This window comes from Chaetomium tenue, assembly GCF_020726465.1.
Source record: "Chaetomium tenue strain MPI-SDFR-AT-0079 chromosome Unknown F5144scaffold_3, whole genome shotgun sequence".
Lineage (NCBI taxonomy): Eukaryota > Fungi > Ascomycota > Sordariomycetes > Sordariales > Chaetomiaceae > Chaetomium > Chaetomium tenue.
In genome coordinates, this window is record NW_027117331.1 from 2,106,296 (window position 1) to 2,132,043 (window position 25,748).

Sequence of the window (25,748 nt, forward strand, 5' to 3'; positions counted from 1 at the left end):
GTCTCAGCATGGGGAGGACGTTTCAGCCGAGGAGAGAGACGAGGCAGGAGGGGCGCGCTGAGAAGCGCAGTTGCAATGGGTTTGTCGGTTCAGATAGGCGAGGTCACAACCGCTCATTCGGAGACAGATTTATGAATCCGATGCCCGCAACGAAAGGGCCCTCTGCCCGTTGCCCGCTCCCCGCTGCTCGCTACCGGCTTAGTTTCGTCGTCTTGTTGTCGCAAGCCCATTCTGATCCGAGCCCAGACCCCGACTCCGGTGCTGCGACGCGTCGATGGCTGCGTCGCTTGCTTATTTGCCGTTGAGTCACCTGTCTGCTTCCGCATTTAACAGGAAACGGCATAGAGCAGATCAGTCAAGTTCGCAGCTGGTCAATCCGGAATGTGCCGGGAAACCGGCACTCGATGTTTTCGGGAGAACAGTGCCCCGGACGCTGAGGCCATGATCCCCCCAGACCACCGCACGTGGTACATACATACCGCGCAATACAAACATGTCCATTGTCCTGGTACCTTGGGAGTGACATGACGTGTATGGATGAAATCCAATAAGGTAACTGTGCCTGGACCGAAAAAAGGCAAAGTTCCCGAGCGCACATGGGACGAGTCTGGGACTGCGGGGTTGAGATGGTCGCATTTCCATGCGGGACCGATCCCAGCCGATCGTTAATGCGCGATTGAAAGGAGAAGACGAAGCAGGAGATACGGGCCGATGGGACGTCAGAGCGACTTTTGACTTCAACTTTCGGTTCCGACATGAAAGATCAAACCGGGACATGTTCGCATCCCAAACTTCAGGTGCATTTAGCGGGGTCTTTGCTGATTGGTAGGAACGCGCAAGCATTCGAGGTGTTCCTTCCTCTGCAGCAGCACCGGTCAACCAAAGGCAGGTCCGACCTTGGCGCCGCCGACCTTTACGGAAAGCCCGTCCATGGACGTTGCAAGATTCGATCGACTCTTGATGATCGTTTTTGATGTGAACCAGCATTGGAATTTCCACCTATCAGAGCTCAAATAATGTCTCGGGCTCGCTGAGGATGTGCATCTTGCGCCTACTTACATGTAGCACAGTCCGGAGCAACCCGGAGTTCAGGGCACGCAACCGATCGGCCTCCGGGGCTACGAGCCTCGGTAGGCTCGGTACCGGCCCGGGGGGCTGCCGGGTCTGTGCGTGTGAAAGGCTCCAAAACAGAAACCGGTTCAATGTCTTCGTACCACCTACGACCGACAGTGCGTCCTCCGGAGTACACCGGCTTCTCTGCCTGACCGTCCCGACAGCTGTGCTTAGTCGAACAAGGCATGTGATGAGGATATTGCCGGTCACCCCTGAGTATCGTAAAAAACCGGGATGGCATCCATGTCGGAAAGACTCGGGGAGATGGAATGGCCCAGCTGAATGTGATCTGACTGTGTTCTGAGTCTGACAGCAAGGGAGGGATACAAGCCGGGAACGCCGTGGTGGTGAGGCTGCGGTCTGCAATGGAAGCATTTGAATGCCGTGTTCCGTTTTTCGGACTCGAGTCAAGAGAAAAAAAAGGTACAGTTTCAGAGATGGGACGTGGGGGGGTCTCCACTGTTTAGCTCAAGGTATTACCTAGTCGTGTCTTCTCCTTTTCTATGCGTGGTTTGCCCCAATTGCAGCAGGGGAATGGAAAATGACTCTTTTGTCGACTCCCGCGATCGGGGTTTCAAAGCAGAACAAAACTTCCAAAAACCTCAGTCCAGAATCCTGTCGTCATCAAGGCCAGGCCCTGTCATAGCCTTGGCAAGAGGCTGTGGTGGGGTGTCGTGGGGGCAGCGTGGGCGTTTGAGTGGCCCCCGAGCGAGGCGCTAACAAAGTCGGCGAATAGGATAAAAGTCGCAATGGTGGGATAAAAAAAAAGATGTGACGGGCCTTGAGCGGGCCCAGGAAGCACCCGGCAGTCCCACCAGCCTTATCTTAGTCACCCAATATCAATTTGCGCCGCTTTATCCCACGCAACAAAAGTCCGTTGAAACTTTTCAGCTTGCCCTCTTCCTCACTCTCGACGAGCAAGTTCTCTCCGTGAACTAGCACTCTTTATTCCCCCTCCAGGCGTTGTCGGCCGTTTCCCACATACCCTGCTCCCCCATTGAGCCATGGCGTCCACGTCGAGGGCTCTGAGCAAGCTCGCGGTCCCCCCCGGTGCCGTGTTGCTGCAACAATCGCGGGCTGCCCCTCGATTGCTACTCCAGACATCGCGCCGGACTGCTGGCGCAAGGCCCGTCTTTGGCAGCACACAAGGGCCTGTCTCGCGGCACTTCCGCCGCGGCGTTTCCAACGATGCCGCCCCCGTCCTCCCGCCCAAGAAGTCACGGTTCCGGGTCCTGAGATGGGCTTGGCGACTCGGATATCTCTCGGCCATAGCCGGCATCGGCTACATTGGCTACGGCGTGTACGAGGATAGGCATCCGGAAGATCAGATCGTGCCTGACCCGTCCAAGAAGACCCTCGTCATCCTTGGTAAGTTGGCCGTTCCTGCGCCGCCCAGTGGTTTTCACGGTTGCTGACATGTGCCACAGGGACCGGGTGGGGCTCCGTCTCGCTGCTCAAGCGTCTCGACACCGAAAACTACAACGTCATTGTGATTTCGCCGCGCAACTACTTCCTCTTCACCCCCCTCCTCCCGTCATGCACAACCGGTACCATCGAGCACCGCTCCATCATGGAGCCGATAAGGACCATCCTCCGCCAGAAGAAGGCGAGCGTCCGGTTCTACGAGGCCGAGGCCAGCTCCATCGACCCCGACCGCAAGGTGGTGCGCATCTTTGACAACTCGGAGATCAGGGGCGACATCACCGAGACCGAGGTACCATACGACATGCTGGTGATCGGCGTGGGCGCCGAGAACGCGACGTTCGGCATCCCCGGCGTGCGCGACCACTCGTGCTTCCTGAAGGAGATTGGCGACGCCCAGCGGATCCGCAAGAGGATCATGGACTGCGTCGAGACGGCGGCCTTCAAGGACCAGTCGCCCGAGGAGATCAACCGTCTCCTGCACATGGTCGTGGTCGGCGGCGGCCCGACCGGTGTCGAGTTTGCCGGCGAGCTGCAGGACTTCTTCGAGGAGGACATCAAGAAGCTGGTCCCCGAGATCGCCGACCGCTTCCGCGTGACGCTGATCGAGGCCCTCCCCAACGTCCTGCCCATGTTCTCCAAGCAGCTGATCGACTACACCGAGAGCACCTTCAAGGAGGAGAAGATCGACATCCACACCAAGACCATGGTCAAGAAGGTGACGGACAAGACGGTCGAGGCCGAGGTGACGCGCCCCGACGGCAAGAAGGAGACCATCGTCTTCCCCTACGGCCTACTCGTCTGGGCCACGGGCAACGCCGTGCGGCCCGTGATCAAGGACCTGATCTCGCGCATCCCCGCGCAGGCCAACTCACGCCGCGGCCTCGCCGTGAACGAGTACCTCGTCGTGCAGGGCACGCGCGACATCTGGGCGGTGGGCGACTGCGCGGTGGCCGGGTACGCGCCCACGGCGCAGGTGGCCGGACAGGAGGGCACGTTCCTGGCGCGGCTGTTCAACAACATGGCCATGACGGAGGCGCTCGAGGGCAAGATCGGCGAGCTCAGCTCGTCGCTGAACCTGCAGCCGGGCAACGCGGCCGCCGTCTCGCGCGAGATCGAGGGCTACGAGCGCCAGCTGCGCCGCATCAAGGACGCCAAGCCCTTCCACTACAGCCACCAGGGCAGCCTGGCCTACATTGGCAGCGACAAGGCCGTCGCCGACGTCACCTGGTTCAACGGCAACGTCGCCGCTGCCGGCAGCCTGACCTACCTCTTCTGGCGCAGCGCCTACATCAGCATGTGCTTCAGCAGCCGGAACCGTCTGTTGGTTATTAACGACTGGCTCAAGTCCAAGGTGTTTGGCCGCGATCTTTCGCGCGAGTAGACGGGGGAGGGGTGAATGGGGAGTTCTTGGCTTCCTTTCCGATTTATGGGATCATCTAGCATGCAGCGGGCGAGCCGGCCTGTTTTCTTTTTCCGATTTCCTTTGTCTGTGGCGGATGTAATGGAGTCTCGGACTTGAAAATAATTTAGACCACTGGCTAGACTGGGTTCGGCAGGATAGACGAGGGCAATGATGACGGCGGGTTTGTTTTGATACTTGTTTTTATACTTGTCTGTTGTATCAGTCTTGATATTATGACCGTTTGTATCGAGATAGGGCGATAGGCTTTGTACTGTAAACCAAAATTAGTTGGACGGATATCCAAGATGATTTTGATGCAGTTTGCTGAGGCCATGAACTAGTGATGACATGATAGTGGTGCAAAGGGTTAGGGTTTACAGTGACATCAGCGTCCGGTATGAGAGCATCCACCTTGAGAACGAAGCTCACGAACAGAACTCGCACCTCGCTCATCACTCATCCGGGCACTTGCCTCCCTTCATCATTTTTCTTGAACCCAACCCAAAATGCATGAAACCATCACACTCCAATTCGGGCAACAAGCCAACTACCTTGCCACTCATTTTTGGAATACCCAAGTGAGTGATATCATTAATTACCCCTCTATATCTCGTCCTCGTTTATCTCACTCGAGAGACAAATAACCTAATAAAACCCAACTCAAGGAATCCTACTTCACCTACTCCCCAGACCAGCCCGAATCCCCCATCGACCATGACATCCATTTCCGCCCCGGTCTCGCCCCCGATGGCACCGAGACCTACATGCCGCGCACCGTAATCTACGACCTCAAAAACGCCTTTGGCACCCTCCGCAAAGTCAACGCCCTCTACGACATCAACGACGACACCACCGCTGCCCAAGCACTATGGTAAGTAACCCAAACCCCCTCCCCCTCCACCCCCTTTTCCAACCCTTCAACCCCACCACATCCCAACTAACCTCCCCTTCTCACAGGCAACGCCCCCCCACCACCCTCCCCCCCTCCACCCCCCTGCACCCCTCCCCCTACCTCGCCGCCCTCACCGCCAACCTCCCCCCCCCGCGCCCCACCCCCGCCAGCATACGCTTCTTCTCCGACTACGCGCGCACCTTCTACCACCCGCGCTCGATCGTGGCCATCCACGAGCGCGACGTCGGCTCGGGGTCGGGGTTGGGATCGGGGGCGTTTGATAGCTATGCGGCCGGGGAGGAGTTGTTTGGGGAGTTGGATCGGGAGCAGGATCTGTTAGATCGCGATTTACGGCCGTTTGTGGAGGAGGCGGATTGTATGCAGGGGGTGCAGGTGTTTATGGGGGGGGAGGATGGGTGGGGGGGGTTTGGGGGGAGGTTTTTGGAACGGGTCAGGGATGAGTATGGGAAGGTGGCGGTTTGGGTTTGGGGGGTGGAGGGGGGTGGGGGAGGTGGGGTGGGGAGGGTGAGTTGTTATGTTCTTTGCTTTTGGGCTGCGGTTGTTTTGTTTTGTTTCCCCTTTTTTATTTGAGGGTGCAGGGGGGGGGGGGGGGGGGTGAGATGAGTGATACATGTGCTGACGGTGTGGTGGGTATAGGAAAAGCGGATGCTGCGTCTGGCGAACAAGGCGAGGACGATCACCGAGCTGTATAAGCAGGCGTCGATTGTGGTGCCGTTGGCCATGCCGGAGAGGTTGACAAGCAGAGTGAAGCTGGACCCGACTTCCCTGTGGCACACCTCAGCATTGTTGGCAGCCGCGGTGGAGAGCGTCATGCTGCCGTCCAGGATGAAGGATCCCCTGAAGAGGGAATCCCTGGGTCAGATGGCTGACGTCCTGAACGTCATGGGCAAGCAGAGCGTTGCCGGTCTGCAGATGAGCTTTGCGCGGCCGGGGTCAGAGGATACCAGGGAAAGAAAGCTATCAGAGGAGGAACTCTCCGAGGGCGTGCAGCTTGATATTCGCTTTGCGCCGTCGTATCAGCTCGACTCGTATACCCGGTCCAATGGGTTCGACAGGCCACGCGTGTTCAGCCAGCTGGTCACCTCACGGGGTTATGAGGAAGAGCAGGATGAGAATGGGGAAGAGGATGAGGCTGGGCGTCGGGTGCGGCGAAGCTCTTACGAACCTGTAACGAAAAGGTATGTCTCCCCGGGCAACGATAGCATCTACACCCAGGCTAACTGGTGCACAGCTGCACCACGGACCTCCGATTCCCACTGCTGGATAGCTTTCCAGAGATCTTCCGAGGCGACGACGATGAGCCGCTGACGGAATCACTCAACATCACAAGCAGCTTATCCACCGACTCGTCCGTTGCTAGGAAGCTGAAGCAGCTGCGGTCAACGGTTATTCGGTCTATTGGTTTGGAAGACCGCGAAACACTCGGGAACGATCTCATGGAAATGGCAGACGAGTACCACGAGGGGTGGTCAAGCGGGAGTGACGATGGGGAGGATGACTGACGGCTGTATGTTTGATGAGGAGGGGGGGATAGGAAGGAAGTCTGTCAATAGTAGGAGGTACGTCAATACCAAAAGTGATGTCACTAACAAAGGTCTTAATCTCTCCAAACTAGTGCTTTTAGCAACTTGGTTATACTGCTCGTTGCCGCGATATCATGACCCTTCTCGAGTTCTCAGCGGCGGCGGGGCTATCTCAAAGGTTGCGCAGGCAGCAGCTTAAATTCGTATGAATCCATTTATGTCAGGTACTACGAAGCCTACAGAACGTTGGTACCCGAATAGCATGGCAGCTCCAACCCTGGTTGATAGAGAAGTTTTGGAATGACCAATATCACCGACCACCCCCAGAATGGCCGAACGGTCAGGGGGTGGTCGAGGCCCCGGGGCGAAAACTCCTGGTGATTTTCTCTCTGAGAGGTCATCAGTTCGAGCCGCCCCGGGGCTATTAAAAAAAAAGGGAACTTGTGGTTCGCCCCCTTCCCTCGAGCAACCGAAGTAAACCCCCTAAGGGGTTTCGTAACCGGCTACCCCCCTTCGAATAGGGGGTTAGCCGGCGAGCTTTTGTTGTTTTTGTGCACTAATATATGTATGCCCGTCGTGCTTATTTGTCTCTCTCCCTTTCTTATTTATCTGCTAGGCTTTCTCTTTGCTCTATTTACCTACTACCACAATCAATGTCAGGAGATGGAAACAATGAAGAAAGTCGGTCAACTATTTAATACTTGATTGGCTCTTCGATCTGGATGGGCAGACTGCAGACAGGCTGTGCTGGCAGGCTCAGCCTCAGGCTTGGAAGCCATCATGCATTGGAGCCTTGCGACTCTTATTATCTACCCCTCAGAGCCTTCCTCTTTTCCTTGGTTCAACGAATTCCACAACCCGGAGCCATCGAGGCTTCGGTCCCTTAACTTCCCCACAAGATGGCCTCCGCTGGCGAAATCATCGCCATCCTCGGCCTCTTCGAACGTGTAGTCATCGAACTACGCAACTACCATGACGCACCCGCACACTTCCAGAATCTGAGCGCTGAGCTGGATCTCCTCCGCAGCGCCCTACGCCATGCCCTCCAGCTGCGGCCCCAGAACGACGAAGAGCGACAGACGCTCGACAAGGTCGGCGCCATCGCCATGCACTGTCTCCAGCCGCTGCAGGCCCTGGCCGACAAGATGCGGACAAAAGAGGGCAGCTTGGGCCATTTTCGTTCGTCCAAGAGCCTGGCCAATATTGGGACGAGGGTGCACTGGTCCCTGATTGCGCGCAAGGACGTCGATGAGCTGAGGCGGGTGGTTTTGGCTCAGGTGGCGGCTATTAACGTGTTGTTGAGTGTGCAGCAACTGTACGATGGCCATTCATCAAATCCACCAAAATATGAGAATAACAACTAACCAACCCCTATTATTAATGCCACACCAGAAACCAAATCAAGCGCCTCTCCACCGAAGCCAACCAAGCCAACACCACCCAAACCGCCCTCATCAACCAACACTCCACCGCCCTCCTCCAGCAGACTTCCTCCATCCTCAACATCGTGACGGGCACGCCAGCCGCCATCGCCGACCTGCGGGCGGCCGTGGGCGAGCAAACGGCGGAAAGCCGTGCCCTCCGGACCGGGCTGGACGACGTCTCGCAGCACATGGAGGCGCTGTCGCTCACGGCAAGATCGACGTGGACGGGGACCCGGCGGCAGGTGGTTGCTATGGGGCGCATGGTAAAGAGGATGGGTGCGTTGATGAAGGATGTTCAGGAGTTGTTTGTCTTGTGGGTGCTTCCCGCGGTCCTGGTTGATTGATGATGACTTGCTTACTTACCCACTCGCCTGCTTAGCTTGGCGACGTGCTCGAAGGAGATGCTGGCTGAGATTGGGAGGAATACGTGAGTTTCTAGTGGCACACATTGGTTACTGGGCTAATAATCCCACTAGCCGTTTGCTGCTTCGTATTGCCAGCCAGCTCAAACGCGTTATACAGGTCATTGAGGCCATGCCGCGCGACCTAGGAGTGGATATCATCCGCCTGGATGATGCTTGGGGCGAAACCTGGGGCTTGCCTTTACAAGCCTGCGGAAGTTGGGAGGTGAGCTTGCACTGCTTGTGTCTCTATCACTGTACTGATATGTATGAAGTCATTTTGCGACCTACTTCAACGGGTTGTGTTTGCTGGCAAACCAGGCCTTGACCAAGTCACGGATGACCAGTTTGCGATTACACTGGCAAATGCAGGCCGCATGAACCTCAATCCATTCACCTGGCGCTTGGTTTTGGAGAAGAATATACATATTGAACAGACCATGGTTGTCTGCAGAGCCTACTCGAAGCCAAGTAAGGCATGCCCTTTTCCAGGTTGCTCTGGTATGACTATATTAGCAGTTAATGGCGGAAAGAGATGGTAAGTGACTTATTGAAGATAATACTATTTATTGGCGTGAGGCGGCTTGACGAGAAGGAGAACACTTACCACCCTCTCTCTAGCTCGACATGTGGGCGACAGGCGACAATCTGGAGACGAGCCCAGAGCATTATCAACTTGGAATATGCGTTCCCTGAATTCCGGAGACCGCCGCCAATACAGCTGGTAGACGGGGAGTACCAACATTTCCGCCGCGTTCAATTCCAGGAGCCTGCGGAGCCCATTCAAAGCACCGGCGAAGTTATCCGTAAAATGAAAGAGAACATCCTGGACGCATCGACCATCGCCTACAACGGCGGTTTAGTTTCCCAACACGTGGAAAATGACTGCCTGCCCTCTGACGAGACTGCCGCAGCTCTCAAACGTGTGGCGATCTGGCTTCTGGCCGCGGTATTATTAAGTGAATAAACCTCCTAACTATGGCCTCCCCGAAAGCAACGAAGTTAACGCTGAGTCTAAAAGAGTGTAGCGTGGTAGACGATCGGTTCTTAGCAGAGGCGTACATGCGCCAGGGGGGGGGTCATGAAGCGGGTGGTGCCATGAATCCGGCGGCGCACCTGGCTCTGTCCGTTTCGATCTGCTTTAACATAAGTGGGGTCACAGCTAGCCGACTCGGACGGGATGCTGATGCACTCGCCGCTTTTTCCGAAGCCTTGAGACTGGACCCCTCTCAGTACCTAAGCTGGTACAACCTAGCGGTGTTGGTGCGTTTACCAAGCTCCCCTTTCCTGGCGATATTCCCACTAACACCGCACACCTAGGTCGATGCCTACGATGAAACAGGCTTGGCTATACGGTGCTTCGAAGCTTGTCTGCAACGAAACCCGGATCTTCCACAGGTCGAAGCGCGGCTACAGGTTCTACGCAGGCACACGGCAGGCACAGGGCCACCGCCAGACGACTTTAAAATCCATGACCTGGAAGACTACGAGCTGGATATCCTAAAAGGATTGGACTCTGAATTGCGAGACGAATGACGGCGAGCCTGTGACAATATAAACACTATCACGGCAAGACAGGCTATGACAAAACCGACTTGATATTCTACCGACGTACCTCGTCCACCTGCCCAGGGCCCGTCCCAGAATAGACGCAATCACAACCCACCCCCCACCAGCTAATCCCGCGTATGCCCAGCCAAGGCAACGTCTACCAGACACCCAAACGCCGGTTGATGATGATGATGCCCCTTAAGAGGTCCCCAGTGACCCACGGATGTACTAGCAAGCAGTAGTACAAAGTTCAAAACAACAGTCAGATAGCTACTAGTACAGACAGACAGACAGATGCAAACCATCAATGCGACCCATTCCCCCCATTCCTGCCACTCCCCCCGTTCAACAACAAATGCGGCTTGATATAATCCTCATCCAGCTGGCGAAACAACGCCGACGGATCCTCGGTGCTAAACAGCTGCCGAATGGCGGCCGTCGCCGTGAGCGGCGGCTGCTGCTGACCACCAGCGCCGCTCCCTCCTTCGCCGGCCCCCCCACTCTGTCTGCTGGGACCAGCACCGCTCTCCGTGCCGGCACCGGCGTTAGGGGCAAGCATCGGGGACCGGCTCCTGGACACAGGCGCAGCGGGCGGCAGGTCCGAGATGTCGATGTCGCTGCCAAACTCCGAGTCGGTGTCCCGCCCCGGAGAGGCCGTGCCCAGCAACTCGGACCGCTCATACTCATCCCCGTTGCCGCTCGGCTTCAGGCTCTTGTTACGGCTCCGGCTGCTGCTACCCTGGCGCACGAGCGGTGCCGTGTTGGGCGACCTGTGCCCTGACGCCCACCCGCCGTTCTCTTCCCTGCTCCCGCTGCCGGCGCTGTCTCCGACGTTGCCTAGCGGCACGACTGACCCGCGGTTGCGAGCGCGGGGGTTGAACCCGATGGCGGTGTCGGCGCGCTTGTACAGGCCGCCACCGACGGCTTCGATGTCGAACTCGTCGTCCGAGTCCACCTCTTCGGTCACGCCAGTGCGGATACCGAGAATCTCCAGCATGCGGGCTGTGGTGCCGCCGAAGATGATGACGGTCAGGACCACAACGACCAGCACGGTGGCCTGCAGGGCCTGGGTCTCCTTGGCGGTAAAAAGCGCTGACAGAGCGACGCCGACGGCGCCCCGCAGCCCGGCCCAGAAGAGCATCGCCTGGTAGCTGTACGGCAGCTCGTCGGCGACTTCGCGGCCCTGGCGGCGGGCGCGGTATCGGATGAACCAGTTAATAGCTTTGGAAAGAGGGAAGACGGCGAGCCAGCGCGCCGCGCAGACAGAGAGGACGGTGACGATGATCAGGAGGGGCTGGTAAACGAGATTCTTCTCGGTAAAGAGGGCTAACCCGAGGTAGATGAAGATAAAATTCTCGGAGAGCTGGGCGGTGACCTGGAAGAAGTACTTCGTGGTAAGTTGGGTGCGACGAGACATGTTGAAGTAGGCGTAGTGTTTGAGCGTAATTCCGCAGAAGAGCAAGGCGACGATGCCTGTGAGAGGTCAGCGTTTACGGTCAGTAAAAGGGTCTTCTCCGACCACGTACCAGACATGCCAATGGCTTGAGCGAAAAAGTAGGTTGCGTATGCGACCAGCACCACCAGGGAGCTCTCAATGTGCGGGTACCGCCGGACATAGGTGTATTTCAACCCAAGCGCGGTCAAGACCCCTATCAGAGCACCGATAGCCAAGCTGCCAAAGAATTCGGACAAGAAGTACCAGATGCCGTGGAGAACGCTCCATATGCCGATTCCCCCACCCTTGGTGCCTGCGCTCTGGGCCGACTCGAAAATGACAATGGCGACGGCATCGTTCAAGATGGACTCGCCAAAAATGATGGTGTACAGCTTCGGGTCGACTTTGAAGGCGTTGAAGATAGCTAGGATGGTAACGGGGTCCGTGGCCGACAGGGTTGCGCCGACCGAGATGGCGTCGACCCACGACACATCCAGACCTTCAAGCGAGATGGACGTGTAGAGCCACAAGAGGACACCGATAACTACGGCCGAAATGAAGGTTCCGGCGAAAGCAAAGGTCAGGATGGTGCCGATATTTCGGAAAAAATTGGCCTGATGGAGCTCGTAGCCAGACGAGAGGATGATGGGCGGAAGAAGCAGGTTGAAAAAGTATTGGTAGTCGAAGCTGAGGAGATCACGGATCGAGTCGAAGCCGGCGATACGCAAGATCAAGCCGACGGTCATGCCGCCAAAGATGGAGACGACGGTTTCGTGTATGGCCGTGATCTTCCTCTGCTGCATGGTGTAGCTGGTACAGAAGGCCACGATGAGCAGCATGATGACGATGAAAATGGCCCATGATGAATTATTCTCCTGCTTCGGGGCGTCGTCGCCTGCAGTAGTGTGTTAGCGTGATGCTGTGCTTGCTTTGCTTGTGGATGTGGGCTCGATCGAGGGCGCATAGGTTGTCGATGGCATACCGGGGTCTGCATCCTCTCTCCCTGTGACATTTTCGTCAGCGTCCGGCTTGTGGGAATATACACAGCGATGGCCAAATATAAATCGAAAACGGAGGTAAATATGGCGTACTGGCAAGCCCCATGAGGGTGCTGATGGCTGTTTGCGAAAGCATGGTGGAGATGGCGGCGGAGCTTGCCTAGCTCGTCGCGCACGCACACGCGACGGAGCGGCAGCCGAGATTCGGGATTTGAGACTTGCAAACTTGCTGTAAGTCGCTTTCACGATGGCTACTGGGGGTAGTCGGATGTCGGATGGGGGCCGCGAGGGTATGGAATCGATAACGTAAAAGCGCAACCCTACAAACGCGATTGATTTGACACGGCACAAGGATCTCTCAGCATGGAGAATGGGATGAAGTCGCCAACTTTCCTTGGCTTGATTGTCCCACTTGCCCACTCAAGCCACGGCAAGACGCTCGCTCCACAAACGGAGGGATCGGCCAATCGATAGGCGGCCGCTAAGCCAGACAGGGGGCTGAATAGGTACCGGGGATGGAAAGCTCAGATGAGGCAGGCTTGCATTTGCAACTGGCACTCCTCAAAGCCCAGAGTGAGCCAGGAGCCGGATTCCGTTTTGCCTACAAGGAGAGGTTGCTATCATCTATGATTTACGAGTAAAGTAGTCTTGATGTCACAAGTTACAGGTTAGCCAAGTCTAGAAAGCGCTCCTCAGGCCGCCGAATTTGGTTGGGCTGGACCCCCGCCATTTTCGGCGGTCGCAACAGTGCAAGCCGAGGGGAAAGGATCCGTTTTGCGAAGAGTATAATAACACAAGTCCGTCGGGAAGCAACTTAGCTACCTAATTCGCGGTTAAACCCCTCCCATATCGCTCCGCTTCGCCGGTCTGTCGCGCATATCATCGCCTGTCGTAGCATTGACAGAGCTATCGGCGGACGGCAGGCGATCCTCACGGCGGGACTCAAGGCGGGACTCAAGGCGGGACTCAAGGCAAAAGTCCCATATGGAGACACCTATAAGAATTCCGTGTACCGCCCTAGGAGGTGGGATTAGTGGCTTGGTAGCGCGAAGTGCGTTAGAATGGAGAGTTTACAGCATCGTATATACCATATTGTACTGCTCGTCGAGGAGAACACTGTAGAAGGGGCCGGCGCGCTTGTCAAGGTGAGACATAGCCTCAAGAAATTCGTACCCAATGCTCGCGCCCAGGAGGATTAGGATGACAATATCGAAGATGACGACACACGGAGGGGGGACATGTTGCAGCCGATGATGACGATCAGTGAGGGCCACCACTTGACTGGTATCGTGTAAGATTGCGCAGACGACCTACACGTTGAGAGGGCTCATGTTAGCCAGGGCGAACCGAGAAACAGCGGCGGAGGCGGACCTACAGCAGCGTATCTGATGCCGTTCGAGTAGTCCAGCGTTTTGCTGAGATAAATGAGGAAGATCAAGACAGCGAGTTCAAAGAGAAGTGCTAGCGCCCTGCAGAAAAGGTGAACTCGGGTCGCCGGGTTGCTTAACCGCTTGCGCGCCATGGTGTAATTAGGCAAGTTTGGCCGCAAATCGCGATGTGTAAAAGAAACCGGCGAAGGGATTGGTTTCTGGGTTTCAACAGTCTGCATGCAAACTTTTGATGAACTTGCAAAACTCGGGATGTGTGCGTAATAACCGAGCTGGAGTTGGGTCGGTTTGGGGTCCGTTCAGCAGGTATCTAGGTCGGTCGCGGCGCGGAATTCACGTCCGGGACGGAAATGAATATATCCATTTAATACCTACCTACCTACCTATCTATGTATGCCCTTTGATTGCGGCCCGCGGTAGCATCAGCCTTGCAGCTCCGTTGGTTCGGCCGAGCACTCTCCTCACACATTGTTCGGCATCGGAAAAGATGCTAATAAATAACATGGAACTGCCCTTTCTGCTGAAGTTGCTTCCAAAAGAATATACAAGACTGCATTGGTAGCTCTCAAGCGTCCAATCCCGTCTCAACCTAGGTCGTTAACTGAGCAGTCACCAGGTGCAATGTTTCTGTCAGCTGGACTATGTGGCCTATCAGTGCACAGATTATGGAAGTCTGGGTTCTGCCTCGCTCACTGACAAGATCAACAAGATTTCAGCCCTGCCCCAGGCAAGCCACCCGGAAAGCGTCAGGTGGAATCTGGAGAACCCAGTGGCCCCACCCACGCCAAAGACCCCTGTGCCCTGTCACCTGTACATAAACCGAAGCAATCCACAACCAACCGTCGCTGGTCCGCCCTCCATTTCCCCATTCGGCCCCCTGCAAGCTCAATGTTCCAGACCTGGTGCCGCGTGACGTCTCTCTCCCTCCAAACATCCATTCGCCATGCCATCAGGCTCCGTGCATCCTCCATCGTGGACAACCTAGCACGACGCTTGCCTGCCGAGGCACTAAACATACCCAAATACCTACCATTTCGTCTCTTTTATCTTCCTGAACTCCCTCTACTCCAGCCGAATGACGACGGGATCGTGGCATCCTCTGGCTTAACTGTCTGATGCCCATCATCAACATCGAATACTAAACCCCGACGTTCAACCATCGAGCTCTGAACACCGCATCGGCCTTCTCGTTTCGAATCTGTCTCCGAAATCACGTCAGTTCCGAGTCAAGCACCGAGCATAAGCCCGTCTAAGCTCCGTCACGGCCCGCGTTCGAGTCCCTGTGAAGACGAGCTTTGTCTAAGCTGTCGCCTTGCAATATTTCAAGATTGAGCGACGCCGGCAAGCCCCCATTCCCCCGGTCTACCAGGAACACCGAGCTGGACAACAGCCGCACCTATACCTTTCCTGCCTCGCATGACGTCGTCGTTAGTCGAATCTCCAGATACGGCCCGCCCGCCTAACGAGCACCAAGCGCCGCCAAACACGACGAAGAAGGACAGTGAACAAGAATCGAGCGGCTCTCGCCATGTACAAGAGCGCAGCAACACAGAACCTCTCAATGAGCAGTCACCTCTGCTATCCCCAAGCTCCGGCTCGGGCGAGGATGATGGTTTGATGGACGGTCAACCCCTTGGTGGGGGCGTTGACGAGCACCAGAAGACCAAGAGCATATGGTACCTCATCCTCCTGACCATCAGCATCGGCGGTCTTCAGATTGCCTGGTCAGTCGAGATGTCTAATGGCTCGCCATACCTGCTGTCGCTAGGCATCAGCAAGTCCCTTATGGCCCTGGTTTGGATTGCCGGGCCTCTGTCAGGAACCCTGGTGCAGCCGTACGTGGGCATGTTGAGCGATAACTGTCGAATTCCATGGGGGAGGCGCAAGCCGTTCATGATCGGAGGCACCGTTGCCACCGTGATCTCGCTGCTGTCCCTTGCCTGGACCAGAGAAATGGTTGGCGGCTTTCTCGGGCTATTCGGGGCCGTTCCAGGCTCGGACGGTGTCAAGTACACGACCATAGTCGTTGCGGTTCTATGGGTCTATGTCCTCGACTTTGCCATCAACACGGGTAGGCCTTCAATATATCTGCGTGTTGCAGATGACCTCGGTTGCTGACATACCAACAGTCCAAGCATCTATTCGTGCTTTTATTGTAGACTGTGCTCCCACCCACCAGCAAGGTCAGTCGCCCCTTACCAAATGACAAGCACTTGACAAAACGCTAACGACTCCTACAGAGAGCGCCAATGCCATGGCTAGTCGCTTCCTTGGAATCGGGAACATCGCTGGCTACCTCGCCGGCTACTTGAACCTACCCTCCGTTTTCTGGTTCTTCGGTGATACCCAATTCAAGGATCTATGCGCCATCGCCAGTATTGCTCTGATCGCAACCATTGCCTTAAGCTGCGCCTTGATCCATGAACGAGATCCCCGCCTCGAGGGCCCTCCAACCAAGGACAAGGCTGGCGTTATGGCCTTCTTCCGCAAGATCTTCACCTCCATCAAGCGGCTCCCGCCCCAAACCAAGAGGGTCTGCCAGGTGCAGTTTTGCGCTTGGATCGGCTTTTTCCCCATGCTCTTCTATACGTCCGAGTACATCGCAGAGATCTACGCGGAGCCGTATCTTGAGGCCAACCCCAATATGACCCCTGCGGAACTCGACAAGCTCTACGAGAACGCCACCCGGGAAGGCACTTTTGCCCTCCTCATCTTTGCCATCATGGGCCTGCTGACCAACGTCTTCCTCCCGTTTTTCGTCGAACCGACCTACGAAACCCGGCCTAGCGTGACTGCCAGCGCTCCTGGGGAAGCTCCAGGCCCTCTCAAAAACTACGACGAGGAGAAAAAGCCCTGGCTCGACTACCTGGTCATCCCGGGCTTTACCCTCCGCCGCGCCTGGATGTTTGCCCAGATTCTCTTCACCGGCAGCATGCTCTGCACCGTATTCGTGCGCACAGTGACCGCCGCCACCACCCTGATCGGCCTCGTCGGTATCACATGGGCGCTAACGCTCTGGGCGCCCTGGGCCATCATCAGCGCCGAGATCTCGCGCCGGGACGAGATCCGCCGCTCCCAGTACGCCCTGCGCGACCCCTCCTCGAGCGGCTCTGGCCCCGTAGCCTCCCTCGACGGGTACTCCTCAGACGAGAACCGGCAGCAGGCCCTCGACGAAGAAAGCGAGGGCGACGCCGACGACCAAGCCGGCGTCATCCTAGGCATCCACAACATGGCCATCGCCGCGCCCCAGATCATCGCCACCGTCGCCAGCAGCATCATCTTCCGCATCTTTCAGAAACCGCGCGGCGTCCCCGGCGACCACAGCATCGCCGTTGTCTTGGCCCTCGGCGGCATCACGGTGCTGATCTCAGTCTTCTTCATCCATCGCATCCGAGACGACCCCGGGACCCCCGTCGATGCTATGAGCGCGGTCGAGGACGGTGAGGCGGGGAGCAGGCCGAGTACGTCGCATAGTAGGTCGCGCTCGTCGGAGCAGCTGCCGCGGGCCAGTTTGGAGAGGGCTGCGTTGGTGAGGAATAAGAGTTTTGGGGGGGTTGAGTATTGAGGGGTTGTTGGGGGGTGTAGAGTGGGGGTGATGGGTGTAATTGGGTCTTCTGGGTGGCTTAGATGCCAGGGTTGAGGTTTCCCGCTCCATGTTGACTAGGAGAGAAGTGTTGGTTCATTTTTATTTTTTTTTACTTTTTTTTGGATTGGACTGGGCTTGGGGGAGTTGGACGGTATGGATCAAGCGCTTCCTTACTGAGTCGGGATACAATGTAGCTTGAAGGTGGTATTGTCAGATACATCACTATAGTTTCTAGGCTTCACGGTATTATATCACAACTATATTTTCGCCCTAGCTGTCTTACATCCCATCCCATTTCGGTTCAACCCCATTGAGTGAACCCGGTTCAGGGTAGCATATGATCCTGCCAAGTCTAGAGACGGAAAGGAGCCGCGCCACATAGATGTCTCGGAAGTAAGATGCACAACTATTATTCTCTCGGATCCTAAGGGTCATTTTCCTCCATTCGTGGAACGGCCTCGGCCTTTTGGTTTCCCCAACTTCATCTGTATACAAGCCGTTGTGGGGTTCTCATCGATGGCGACAACTGCTGGCTGTTACAGGCTAAACTCTACGGACCTCGACATTGTTAATGAACCCGGCCTACTCTAAAAACCGCGGAGGTTTGCATCCGCATAATAGACAAAAAGGATGTCTAATAACGGACCGCAATGCCTCTGTTATATGGCGGTACTAATTACCGTGCAGCAGGGTCTAATATGCCGATGATTCGGGGAATCATTATTATGTCGCACCGAGCGGTTTTCGGAGAGGTTGACGACGGTATGAAGGCGGGAACAAGTTGGTATAAGATCTCCAGCTAGTGAACCAGGAATTGCACATCGTAGCTCCCAGTGTGGTTTTATTGAGAGTCGATCATCTCGTCGCCAGCTATTACCCCTGAATTCTCCCCCCCTTGTACATACCCTCCCCCAACCTCACAATGAAGGCGGCCACCATCTTCGCGGCCCTCGCGGCCTCAGTCGACGGCGCAGTCCTCTGGGACGGCCGGTTCAACGAGTTCACCAGCTCCAAGGACCTCAACACCTGGTCCTGGTCCAACCAGGTCGGGCCCTACCAATACTACATCCACGGCTCCGGCTCGGTCGAGAAATACATCAACCTGTCCCCCGACTACAAGAACCCGGCCGACAAGGTCTCGACGCAAGGCGCCAAGTTCACGCTCGACAACACGGCCTTCTGGAACGGGCAGAACATGCGGCGCACGGAGCTGATCCCGCAAACCAAGGCGGCCATCAACCGCGGCAAGGTGTACTACCACTTCAGCATGATGCGCAAGGACACCAACGCGCCCAGCGTCAACCGCGAGCACCAGATCTGCTTCTTCGAGAGCCACTTCACCGAGATGAAGTACGGCTGGATCAGCGGCGAGCAGGGCACCAGCAACCCCAACCTGCAGTGGATGACCAACCAGCAGAGCCGCTGGAAGACCGAGTGGAAGGCCGGCGTGTGGCACAACATTGCCTACGAGATTGTCCGTACCTCCCTCCCTCCCTCCCTACTTACCCACCCACCCCCCAACCACCGTCCCTCCCCCCAGTACCCATCCTCGCCACCACCCACTCTCAGCAACTAACCCCCCGCTCACCCCCCCAAACAGGATTTCTCCGCCAACAAAGTCGGCTTCTGGCACTCCGAAGGCTCGGACCCGCTCAAGCAGGTGGTCTCGCCCGTGTCGGTGTCGACGTCGTCCAACGGCGCCGACTGGCACTTGGGCGTGCTGGAGCTGCCGCGCTCCGGGTACTCGGACACCAACGAGGATTTCTACTTCTCGGGTGTGTTTGTGGAGGATGGCACGATTACCACCGCGGTGGGTGGGCCTGGTGAGTTGTTGTTGTTGTTGTTGTTGTTGTTGTTGGTGTTGGGATGGGATGTTGGCTGACTGACTGAATGGTGTTTAGCGTAAATTGTGAGGAGGTTGGCGGTGGAGGGAGGATAGGGGGGGTTGGCTGGGAGATGGATGGGGCTGGTTCTGTTAGCATATAACATCACCCTGTCAGGGGCAATTCACTTGCTGAACCAACTTCCACGATTTCATTCACCATCCTACCTTCACACCCAGCATCAACGTTCCAGCAGTTTTGAGCGGCAAGACAAACGTATGTTTTACGGTAAGGGTATCGTATCATCGTAAAGGGTAGTAGAAAAGACACCGAGAGTGGAAAAAACCCACAGCCCTGCCCGCCGAGCCAGTGTTGGTCCCGAGTTCCATCGTTGAAATCCAGTCCCGCGTCTACAACAGCCACCACTTAGCCAAATCCTGCCCGGTCGGTTACACTCTCGTACGCCACAGGAGAATAGTGTGTCGCAAAACCCAGAGCACCGCCGACCCCAGCAAAAAAAAAAGAAGCCCAACCCTAAGGATGCCCGGGGAATAAGAAGAGAATTGTAAATTTGGACAATGTGAAAAGAAGAAAAGCGTGCATGAAGTCGTGATGCGCGAGCACGAACGAGCCCGGCCGTGCTCATCGCGGAGTGAGAGTAGAATGATTCAAGTACGTCAGGATCCCCCGCCGTTAGATATTATTGCGTTCAAACTCTTAGACGGCGCCCCTTAGCCTCTGCTTGCGGGCCAGCCAGTCCCCGAGCATGTCATCGAGTCGCTGTAGCACAGGAAAATCAGCACACTATCACAAGAATGTCGGTTTCAGGAGCCCAACTCACCGTCGTGATCTCAGCCAGCTTGGCGTTCTGTTCCCTAAACAGCGACGCAGCAACATGGTGATCCGGGCCGATATCATCCACCGTGTTCTTGTCGTACACCACAAGCAGAAGATCCCGGACATCAGAGCCGGAGTCGAAAAAGGCGCGCAGGCCGGCATCGTCCCAGGACTCGGACCTCGTCGTCGATGGCGTCGTCGAGGTCTTGTGGCCAGACATGTCGGCGTCCTCGTGCTCGATAAGCTCGGGCGACGGCGTCGACATGGGCGAGACGCGGTCTTCTTCCTGGCTGGCGTTGTCGACCATCAGCGGTGGCGGGTGGCCGCCGGCGATTGGTGATACCTGGACGGGCGAGTCCGATAGCTGGTCGGCCGTCTGTGCTGGGATCTTGACAACAGGCGCCGCGACTGGTGTGGGTTGAACGGCTGCCAATGCTCGCTGGCCGGTTTCCACGATGTTGTCTTGGGCAGCGCGCGGTTCTTGTCGGGTGGTTTCCACCGGTATTGGTGCCTGCCTTGTCGGCTCAGGTGCGATCTCCTCGTCGGTTTCAGAGTCGTCAAGTTCCGCACGGGGTTTCGCAATGGCGGATTTGGTCGGGCGAGGCTCTGGTCTTGCCGTCTTTGATAGAGAACTCTTAACGGGCGATGCATCGCGGTCTGGCCTCTGATCTCGGGGGCTGCCTTGGGGAGATGCCTTCGGACTGGACTCGACCAGGCGCATCGACGCTGGGGGAACATTCGCAACATTATTGATCCTCCCTTCTGATAGGTAAGGTTTGGCGTCCGCGCCGTTGTTCTCTCTGACGCTGTTGGATCTCCTGGTGGGAGACGGGTCGCCCCTCGGATGCTTCTGCAGCTTGCTCGGGTTCCTCTGGGGGCCCGTCTTCTCTGGAGATGGTTGCGGTTCGTCTTCGTCCATGTCCTTTTCCGGGGCGTCTGCGTCCATCGACCGCTTGCCAAATGAATCATCGTCATCGTCTCCTTTCGCTTTCTTATCCTTCCGGGAGAAGAAACCCCGCAAACCGCCAGCCTTCTTGTCCTTCTCCTTCTCCTTCTTCTTTTTCTTGTCGTCCTTGCTGAAGATGCTGTCCTTGTCGAGCTTGTCTAAGCTCGGGCGTGGTTTCACGTCCCTAGATTCACTCGAGGTTCGCGGGGCATTGTCGTCACGCAGCAGGTTCGGAGTCAGCGTGATCTTCTTGGTCTCGACCGTATCGTCCTTGAAAAACGAGTCCCGTACGGTGCCGTCGCTGGACTTCTTCGGCCCGTCTGCCTTGGCCTCGGCGGCCTCCTCGACAACCCGTGACACGGTCTTGTTGGCGGATGATGCTTCGGCGTCGCCGTTGGCTTCTTGTCGCTTCGAATCGGCCTTGGTTTGCTTCGACTGAGATTTTGGCTTCAATGGTTCCACCTTGGCTGTCTCGTCCTGCATCTCCCCATCTCCAGTCGATTGCTGGGATTGCTGGGATTGTTGCCCTTGCTGTTTCTGTGCGAGCTCACCGTCGGCGTCTTCTTCATCGGTCGAGTAATCGATATCGGAGTAGTCAACATAAGTGGGAGCGGCGAACTGGACGTTTTTGGTCTTCCTCCTCTTCATAGCGGACCTAATAGGGTTCCGTGCCTTATCTTGCTGGTCTCCCAGCATGGACGCAGAAAGCTACACGGCGTTAATACAACCCCCAAGAAGTGCCACTATTCCCCAGCTTACATCGATGTTCCGGTGTTTGTTTAACCGGGCTAACCTTTCGGTGGGCGTTTCGATATGCTCTGCTGGTAAATAACCTATCGGGAATTCAGGTTAACTCTCGTTTTTGCAGCGGACTTCGGGGCGATTCACCGATGCTGCTATCTTTGACGACCCGTACCAGCCACCAGTAGCTGTTGCTATCGTCGAGGAGGACCATAGTATCACCCTTCGTAGCGTTTGCCTGTCCCTCAACGGTCGCCACAAAGGTGTGAAGAGCATAGACGAAATCGAAGTCGATGTCCTCTGTATCTTGTAAGCATTCGCCACCCCAGCCGGAGTCAATAAACCTCGAGTCAGAAAGCTCGGAAAAGTCGCCATCATCATCATCATCTTCATCGGGTTCGTAAGGTATCGTTAGGTCGCTGGTAGCATTATCCTCTTGTACGTCCTCTTGTACGTCATTGTTCTCATTATCCGCGCCGCGCTCCCTTGATTCGTGTTTTGTTATCCCATCCCCATTGTTCGAATCCTCCAGCTCGAAGTCGCATTCGTCCTCTTCGTCGGCCCAAAGCAAGCTGTCGAAATCGAAGTCATCCGGCGAAGGGCACATTTCGCTCCGTGCGTCGTCCGTGACCGTGGTATTCGGCACGAGCTCACTGTCATGATGATGATGGCGACATGTAAGAGAAACAAAAGGAGATGGTACAACCGCGCGCTGGCGCAGTTCTCTGCCGTCCCCTCCCAATGGCAGGTGTTCAGGACTCTCGAGGTATGGGGAGGATGACCTCTGGTCGCAGACAATCGGTGAAGTCGCGGGGGTACAACTTTGTCGCGACTCTGGGAGGGACTCGGCCTTGCTCGGAGAAAGGGCCGAAAGAGCAAATATTGACCCACCGTCTTCGATTGAAGGCGAGCTCGAGATCTTGTCCATCATGTCATCATCCATGTCCACCTCGGCGTCGCCGTCCAAATCGCCGTCGTCGACCTCGTGGCCGCCATTCTGGGCGACTGCCAGCGCATCCTCCTGGGCGCCGGCGCGCATCGCGTCCGCACTGCCGTTTTGTCGGTCACTGGTGGCCGGGTCGAGGTGAATTCGAACGTCGTCGGAGTCGGGGTCCCACGATACGCCGGGGCTCCGGAGATTCTCCTCGGCAATTTCGGCCGCAACCTCGCGGAGGGTCTCGGCTTGGTGTGGAGCGAACGATCCGTCAGGAGGCGGGCCCTGGTGCTTTTGCGCGGAGGGCGTTTCGTGGTCTTGGAGGTCGATGGTGTCTGTTGAGGTAAGAAAGGGTGTGTTAGGTAGAGAGTCGCTAAATCTGGCACAGCCTGGCACGGTCTGGCACGGGCTGAGGCACAATTGCAAGGCAGAAACCGCGCAAGGACATCCGATGCGTGGGTCGTGGGTCACAAGCCACGAGGGACAGGGCCACGGCGGCGCGCATCCGTCCAGGGCGCCAGGGGCAGGCGAGATGAAGGGGGATTGGGGGATTCGGGGGGGTGCAAGCATACCAGCGCGAATAATCTCTGGCCTCGTCATTGTCAATTGCCCAGTTCGCGCATGAAACGCCCCGCAAATAATTGAGGATTTTGTCTCTCAGCGATCTGCGCCGGCGCTTCCAATGCACGTTGGGCCACCAAACTTTTGAAAGCTGACACAATTGTTGGAGGCCGCTTCTTGCGTCGAGATGATTGAGCGAACCCCTGAACTTCCCAGCTGCGGCTGGCGGGCTAGCTACCTGGGTAGCGTTAGATCGATTTATTCGGGCTGATGAGGCGCCCCGGTTTTATGAAGCTAGCACATGAAGATGGATGGCTTGGCGTCGGAAGAGCGCAGCGCATGCTTGTCGTGCGAGAGCGTCGCATTTGAGACGATCTCCAACTCGGTAGGTAGGTACACCTCGAGACTGTTGAGGGAGCGAGAGAGTTTACAATCACTGAATGACCTAAAGGCTTCCGTGGGACCATCAATGTTTCGGTCGACCAAGTTGCTGAGCGGGCCAAGCTGGGGATCCCGGGCTGCTCTCACGGGCGAACGTTCAGTTGTGCTACATCGGGTTCCGGAGCTGAGTGCCCGAGCTGCAATGTTGGGCTGATTTATTTTACGGTCTGGTTTTTGTTGTTTATGCTCAGACGACCCCGCCAGGCTGATGAATTATGATATGGGAAACAAATATATCATGGATTGGGTTCAGGACGAAACATGGTCTTGACATCGGTTTTTGGATCCGAAAATGGAATATGTAGGGTTCTGATGAAGATGAAACACTGGACTTGCAAGGCAAAGGGAGGTGCAATCTCGATGGCCCCGAGGATTGGGGGACGGTGGGGCCGAAACGCTTTTACCTCAAATCTGGGTTGCCCCGCCTTGCCCGCTTTGGCAAGTCCAGTAAGGTCCCATCTGCCATTGCTCGCATTGCCGAATAATTATTTGCCGACCTGAGATCCTGAGAAGGTGCCGGCTTAACTAATGCACACAACCTCAAAACACAGAATACCGCGTGGTACTATATATTGCTCTTCCGCCGCCGTGACTTTGGATCTGAATTATCATGATCACGTGCCGCGCAAACTCGTCAGAAATAAGCTGTCAAGTACTTTTCTCTTTTCCTGTTACGATTCCTCGACTAACGAATGCCGAGCGGCTGGAGCTGTTCTACAAGTAGGTTGTGTCTAAGATAATGAAGGCTCCGAACACACCATCCCCTCGCCTTCCTATCCCACGCTAATGCCATTCATCGTTCACCAACAACACCCCAGACAGACAATGTCTACCCTAGAAACCACAACCCCAACCCCGAAATGAGATCCCGCTGCCCACAACGCCCCAGCCTGCACGAGTCATGAGCTGCCCGCCCGGTCGTTGCCAAGGCGGTTCCCCACAAAAGACAAGCCTTTGCCAAGATCGGATGCCAACAGGACGGGCTCCCCTTGGCAACCTTCCATCTTGTTTGTCGAACACCCCCTGACGATGACGCGAATGTGTTTTCCTTCAAAGTCCGAGGGCAACCTCATCTGTACCCTACTCGGTCGCTGCATACGCCGCAGCCAACGACTGTTTGTGTGTCCGAGGACGGGCACTGCGGCAGAGGCATATTTGTCAGGCACCTCAGGATACACACTGTGTGCACCTCCCCTCACGCTGGAAAAGGTGTGAAAACTGGATGATCCGGAGCTGTGTGTGGGCCGAGCTGACATTGGACCACACACAGCTTGCTCAGATGCGGTATTGTCACCATTTTTGCAGGTTTCTTGCAGGTTTCTTCGCACGTGCAGCAAGTTCCCCAAGCAGCGAGTGGGGAGGGATGCAGTGGCCATCAGGTACCACTGGCCAAAAAACCTACCCAAAAAGGCTTGTTTTCGTCTCACTGGTGGCGGGTCCAGGGGTCGAATTGAAATGTTTCAGCATGCTGAATCGAAATCCCTCAGTCGATAAACACGAAATAAGGGCATGGTGATACCGGCGGTGTTTGTACATTCGAGACATACTACGACAAATGGCGGCGGCTTGATCCCCGAGCTTCTAACAAGTGCGGGCCGCTCATTCTCGCCTATGCATTTCACAGTGCTGCGCCCCCGTCCAAGAACGGGGATGGCGTCTTGTGGGTACCAATCCTGTTGAGCAGTCGAAGCGAGTCTGGCCACACAGTGCGGTACTTGGGGGTCGAATGGTGTGCCGCCTGCAGATGGGCGCTTTGATTTTGCCTCGCGGGGTATGTCTAAGTCTGGGTGTCTGGGTGATAAGCGCTAATTAAACATCCATTTTCTCATTTATCGGCCGCGAAAATAGTAGCTTTGATTGAGGGTTTTATGCACAACGAATCAGTATTCATTTCGAAAAACTTGCTACAGCAAGACACATCAACGCTTCTTCTGCGCGCAATGGCAGATTACTCGCACCGACCTAGTATTGCCTGTGTTTGTCGAGTTCGAGCAGCGGAGGACAAGTGTGCCTGCCAGCTTGCAAAATCCCTGACCAAAGCACCCCACCAGGTTAGGAAATGGGTGTGGGACTGGACCCCTCGGACAGTACGCATCTTTTTCCCAGCGCACGGTGCCTCCGCTTGATCCCGTCCATCCGTTCCCCCTTGGAATTTGCCTGATGAAGGAAGGGTGCACCCTTCTGTTCTCCGGCCTATTGAGTCAGGGTCCAAACACTTTCGAGACGGTTTGGCGAAAAAGGGCGAAATCGGCTGCGAAATCCACGGGAAAGACGGCAAAGCTTTGTATTGCGAAACAAGCAAACTC

General features: G+C 56.2%; 8 protein-coding genes across 8 annotated transcripts; 5 read left to right on the top strand and 3 right to left on the bottom strand.

Moving 5' to 3' along the window:
• The first annotated feature begins 1,899 nt into the window (after nucleotides 1–1,899).
• On the top strand, nucleotides 1,900–4,256 carry F5144DRAFT_619760 (uncharacterized protein). The gene is made up of 2 exons (XM_066791986.1): nucleotides 1,900–2,481; nucleotides 2,541–4,256. Exons 1-2 carry the CDS (start codon nucleotides 2,118–2,120, stop codon nucleotides 3,917–3,919), a joined length of 1,743 nt encoding a protein of 580 aa, XP_066644724.1. The 5' UTR covers nucleotides 1,900–2,117; the 3' UTR covers nucleotides 3,920–4,256.
• A 190-nt stretch (nucleotides 4,257–4,446) lies between these two features.
• On the top strand, nucleotides 4,447–6,355 carry F5144DRAFT_601188 (tubulin domain-containing protein; the record flags this gene model as incomplete). The annotated part of the gene is made up of 5 exons (XM_066791129.1): nucleotides 4,447–4,518; nucleotides 4,606–4,811; nucleotides 4,898–5,357; nucleotides 5,490–6,031; nucleotides 6,085–6,355. The coding sequence occupies 5 exons, from the start codon at nucleotides 4,447–4,449 to the stop codon at nucleotides 6,353–6,355; spliced, it is 1,551 nt and encodes a 516-aa protein (XP_066644725.1).
• Nucleotides 6,356–7,765: 1,410 nt separating this feature from the next.
• On the top strand, nucleotides 7,766–9,897 carry F5144DRAFT_179711 (uncharacterized protein). Its single transcript, XM_066782709.1, has 7 exons — nucleotides 7,766–8,113; nucleotides 8,180–8,227; nucleotides 8,277–8,427; nucleotides 8,477–8,739; nucleotides 8,823–9,160; nucleotides 9,223–9,464; nucleotides 9,522–9,897. Exons 1-7 carry the CDS (start codon nucleotides 7,989–7,991, stop codon nucleotides 9,735–9,737), a joined length of 1,383 nt encoding a protein of 460 aa, XP_066644726.1. The 5' UTR covers nucleotides 7,766–7,988; the 3' UTR covers nucleotides 9,738–9,897.
• Nucleotides 9,898–10,056: 159 nt separating this feature from the next.
• F5144DRAFT_601190 (Sodium/hydrogen exchanger family-domain-containing protein) lies at nucleotides 10,057–12,321 on the bottom strand (the record flags this gene model as incomplete). The annotated part of the gene is made up of 4 exons (XM_066791130.1): nucleotides 10,057–11,225; nucleotides 11,279–12,082; nucleotides 12,170–12,190; nucleotides 12,279–12,321. 4 exons carry the CDS (start codon nucleotides 12,319–12,321, stop codon nucleotides 10,057–10,059), a joined length of 2,037 nt encoding a protein of 678 aa, XP_066644727.1.
• Nucleotides 12,322–13,018: 697 nt separating this feature from the next.
• Nucleotides 13,019–13,707, bottom strand: F5144DRAFT_601191 (uncharacterized protein; the record flags this gene model as incomplete). The annotated part of the gene is made up of 3 exons (XM_066791131.1): nucleotides 13,019–13,202; nucleotides 13,284–13,495; nucleotides 13,561–13,707. 3 exons carry the CDS (start codon nucleotides 13,705–13,707, stop codon nucleotides 13,019–13,021), a joined length of 543 nt encoding a protein of 180 aa, XP_066644728.1.
• Nucleotides 13,708–14,989: 1,282 nt separating this feature from the next.
• On the top strand, nucleotides 14,990–17,138 carry F5144DRAFT_486254 (major facilitator superfamily domain-containing protein; the record flags this gene model as incomplete). Its single annotated transcript, XM_066785540.1, has 3 exons — nucleotides 14,990–15,644; nucleotides 15,703–15,756; nucleotides 15,814–17,138. The coding sequence occupies 3 exons, from the start codon at nucleotides 14,990–14,992 to the stop codon at nucleotides 17,136–17,138; spliced, it is 2,034 nt and encodes a 677-aa protein (XP_066644729.1).
• Nucleotides 17,139–17,588: 450 nt separating this feature from the next.
• F5144DRAFT_530074 (uncharacterized protein) lies at nucleotides 17,589–19,041 on the top strand (the record flags this gene model as incomplete). Its single annotated transcript, XM_066786912.1, has 2 exons — nucleotides 17,589–18,633; nucleotides 18,760–19,041. Exons 1-2 carry the CDS (start codon nucleotides 18,082–18,084, stop codon nucleotides 19,039–19,041), a joined length of 834 nt encoding a protein of 277 aa, XP_066644730.1. The 5' UTR covers nucleotides 17,589–18,081.
• A 658-nt stretch (nucleotides 19,042–19,699) lies between these two features.
• Nucleotides 19,700–23,010, bottom strand: F5144DRAFT_485483 (uncharacterized protein; the record flags this gene model as incomplete). The annotated part of the gene is made up of 3 exons (XM_066785503.1): nucleotides 19,700–19,762; nucleotides 19,824–21,473; nucleotides 21,682–23,010. The coding sequence occupies 3 exons, from the start codon at nucleotides 23,008–23,010 to the stop codon at nucleotides 19,700–19,702; spliced, it is 3,042 nt and encodes a 1,013-aa protein (XP_066644731.1).
• Nucleotides 23,011–25,748: the final 2,738 nt, after the last annotated feature.

Coding starts and splice junctions, on each gene's coding strand:
- F5144DRAFT_179711 (XM_066782709.1), top strand. CDS start 7,989: ATGGAGGCGCTGTCGCTCACGGCAAGATCGACGTGGACGGGGACCCGG. Junction 8,428..8,476: donor AAGCCTGCGGAAGTTGGGAG/GTGAGCTTGCAC, acceptor ATATGTATGAAG/TCATTTTGCGACCTACTTCA. Junction 9,161..9,222: donor TCTGGCCGCGGTATTATTAA/GTGAATAAACCT, acceptor TGAGTCTAAAAG/AGTGTAGCGTGGTAGACGAT.
- F5144DRAFT_619760 (XM_066791986.1), top strand. CDS start 2,118: ATGGCGTCCACGTCGAGGGCTCTGAGCAAGCTCGCGGTCCCCCCCGGT. Junction 2,482..2,540: donor GAAGACCCTCGTCATCCTTG/GTAAGTTGGCCG, acceptor CATGTGCCACAG/GGACCGGGTGGGGCTCCGTC.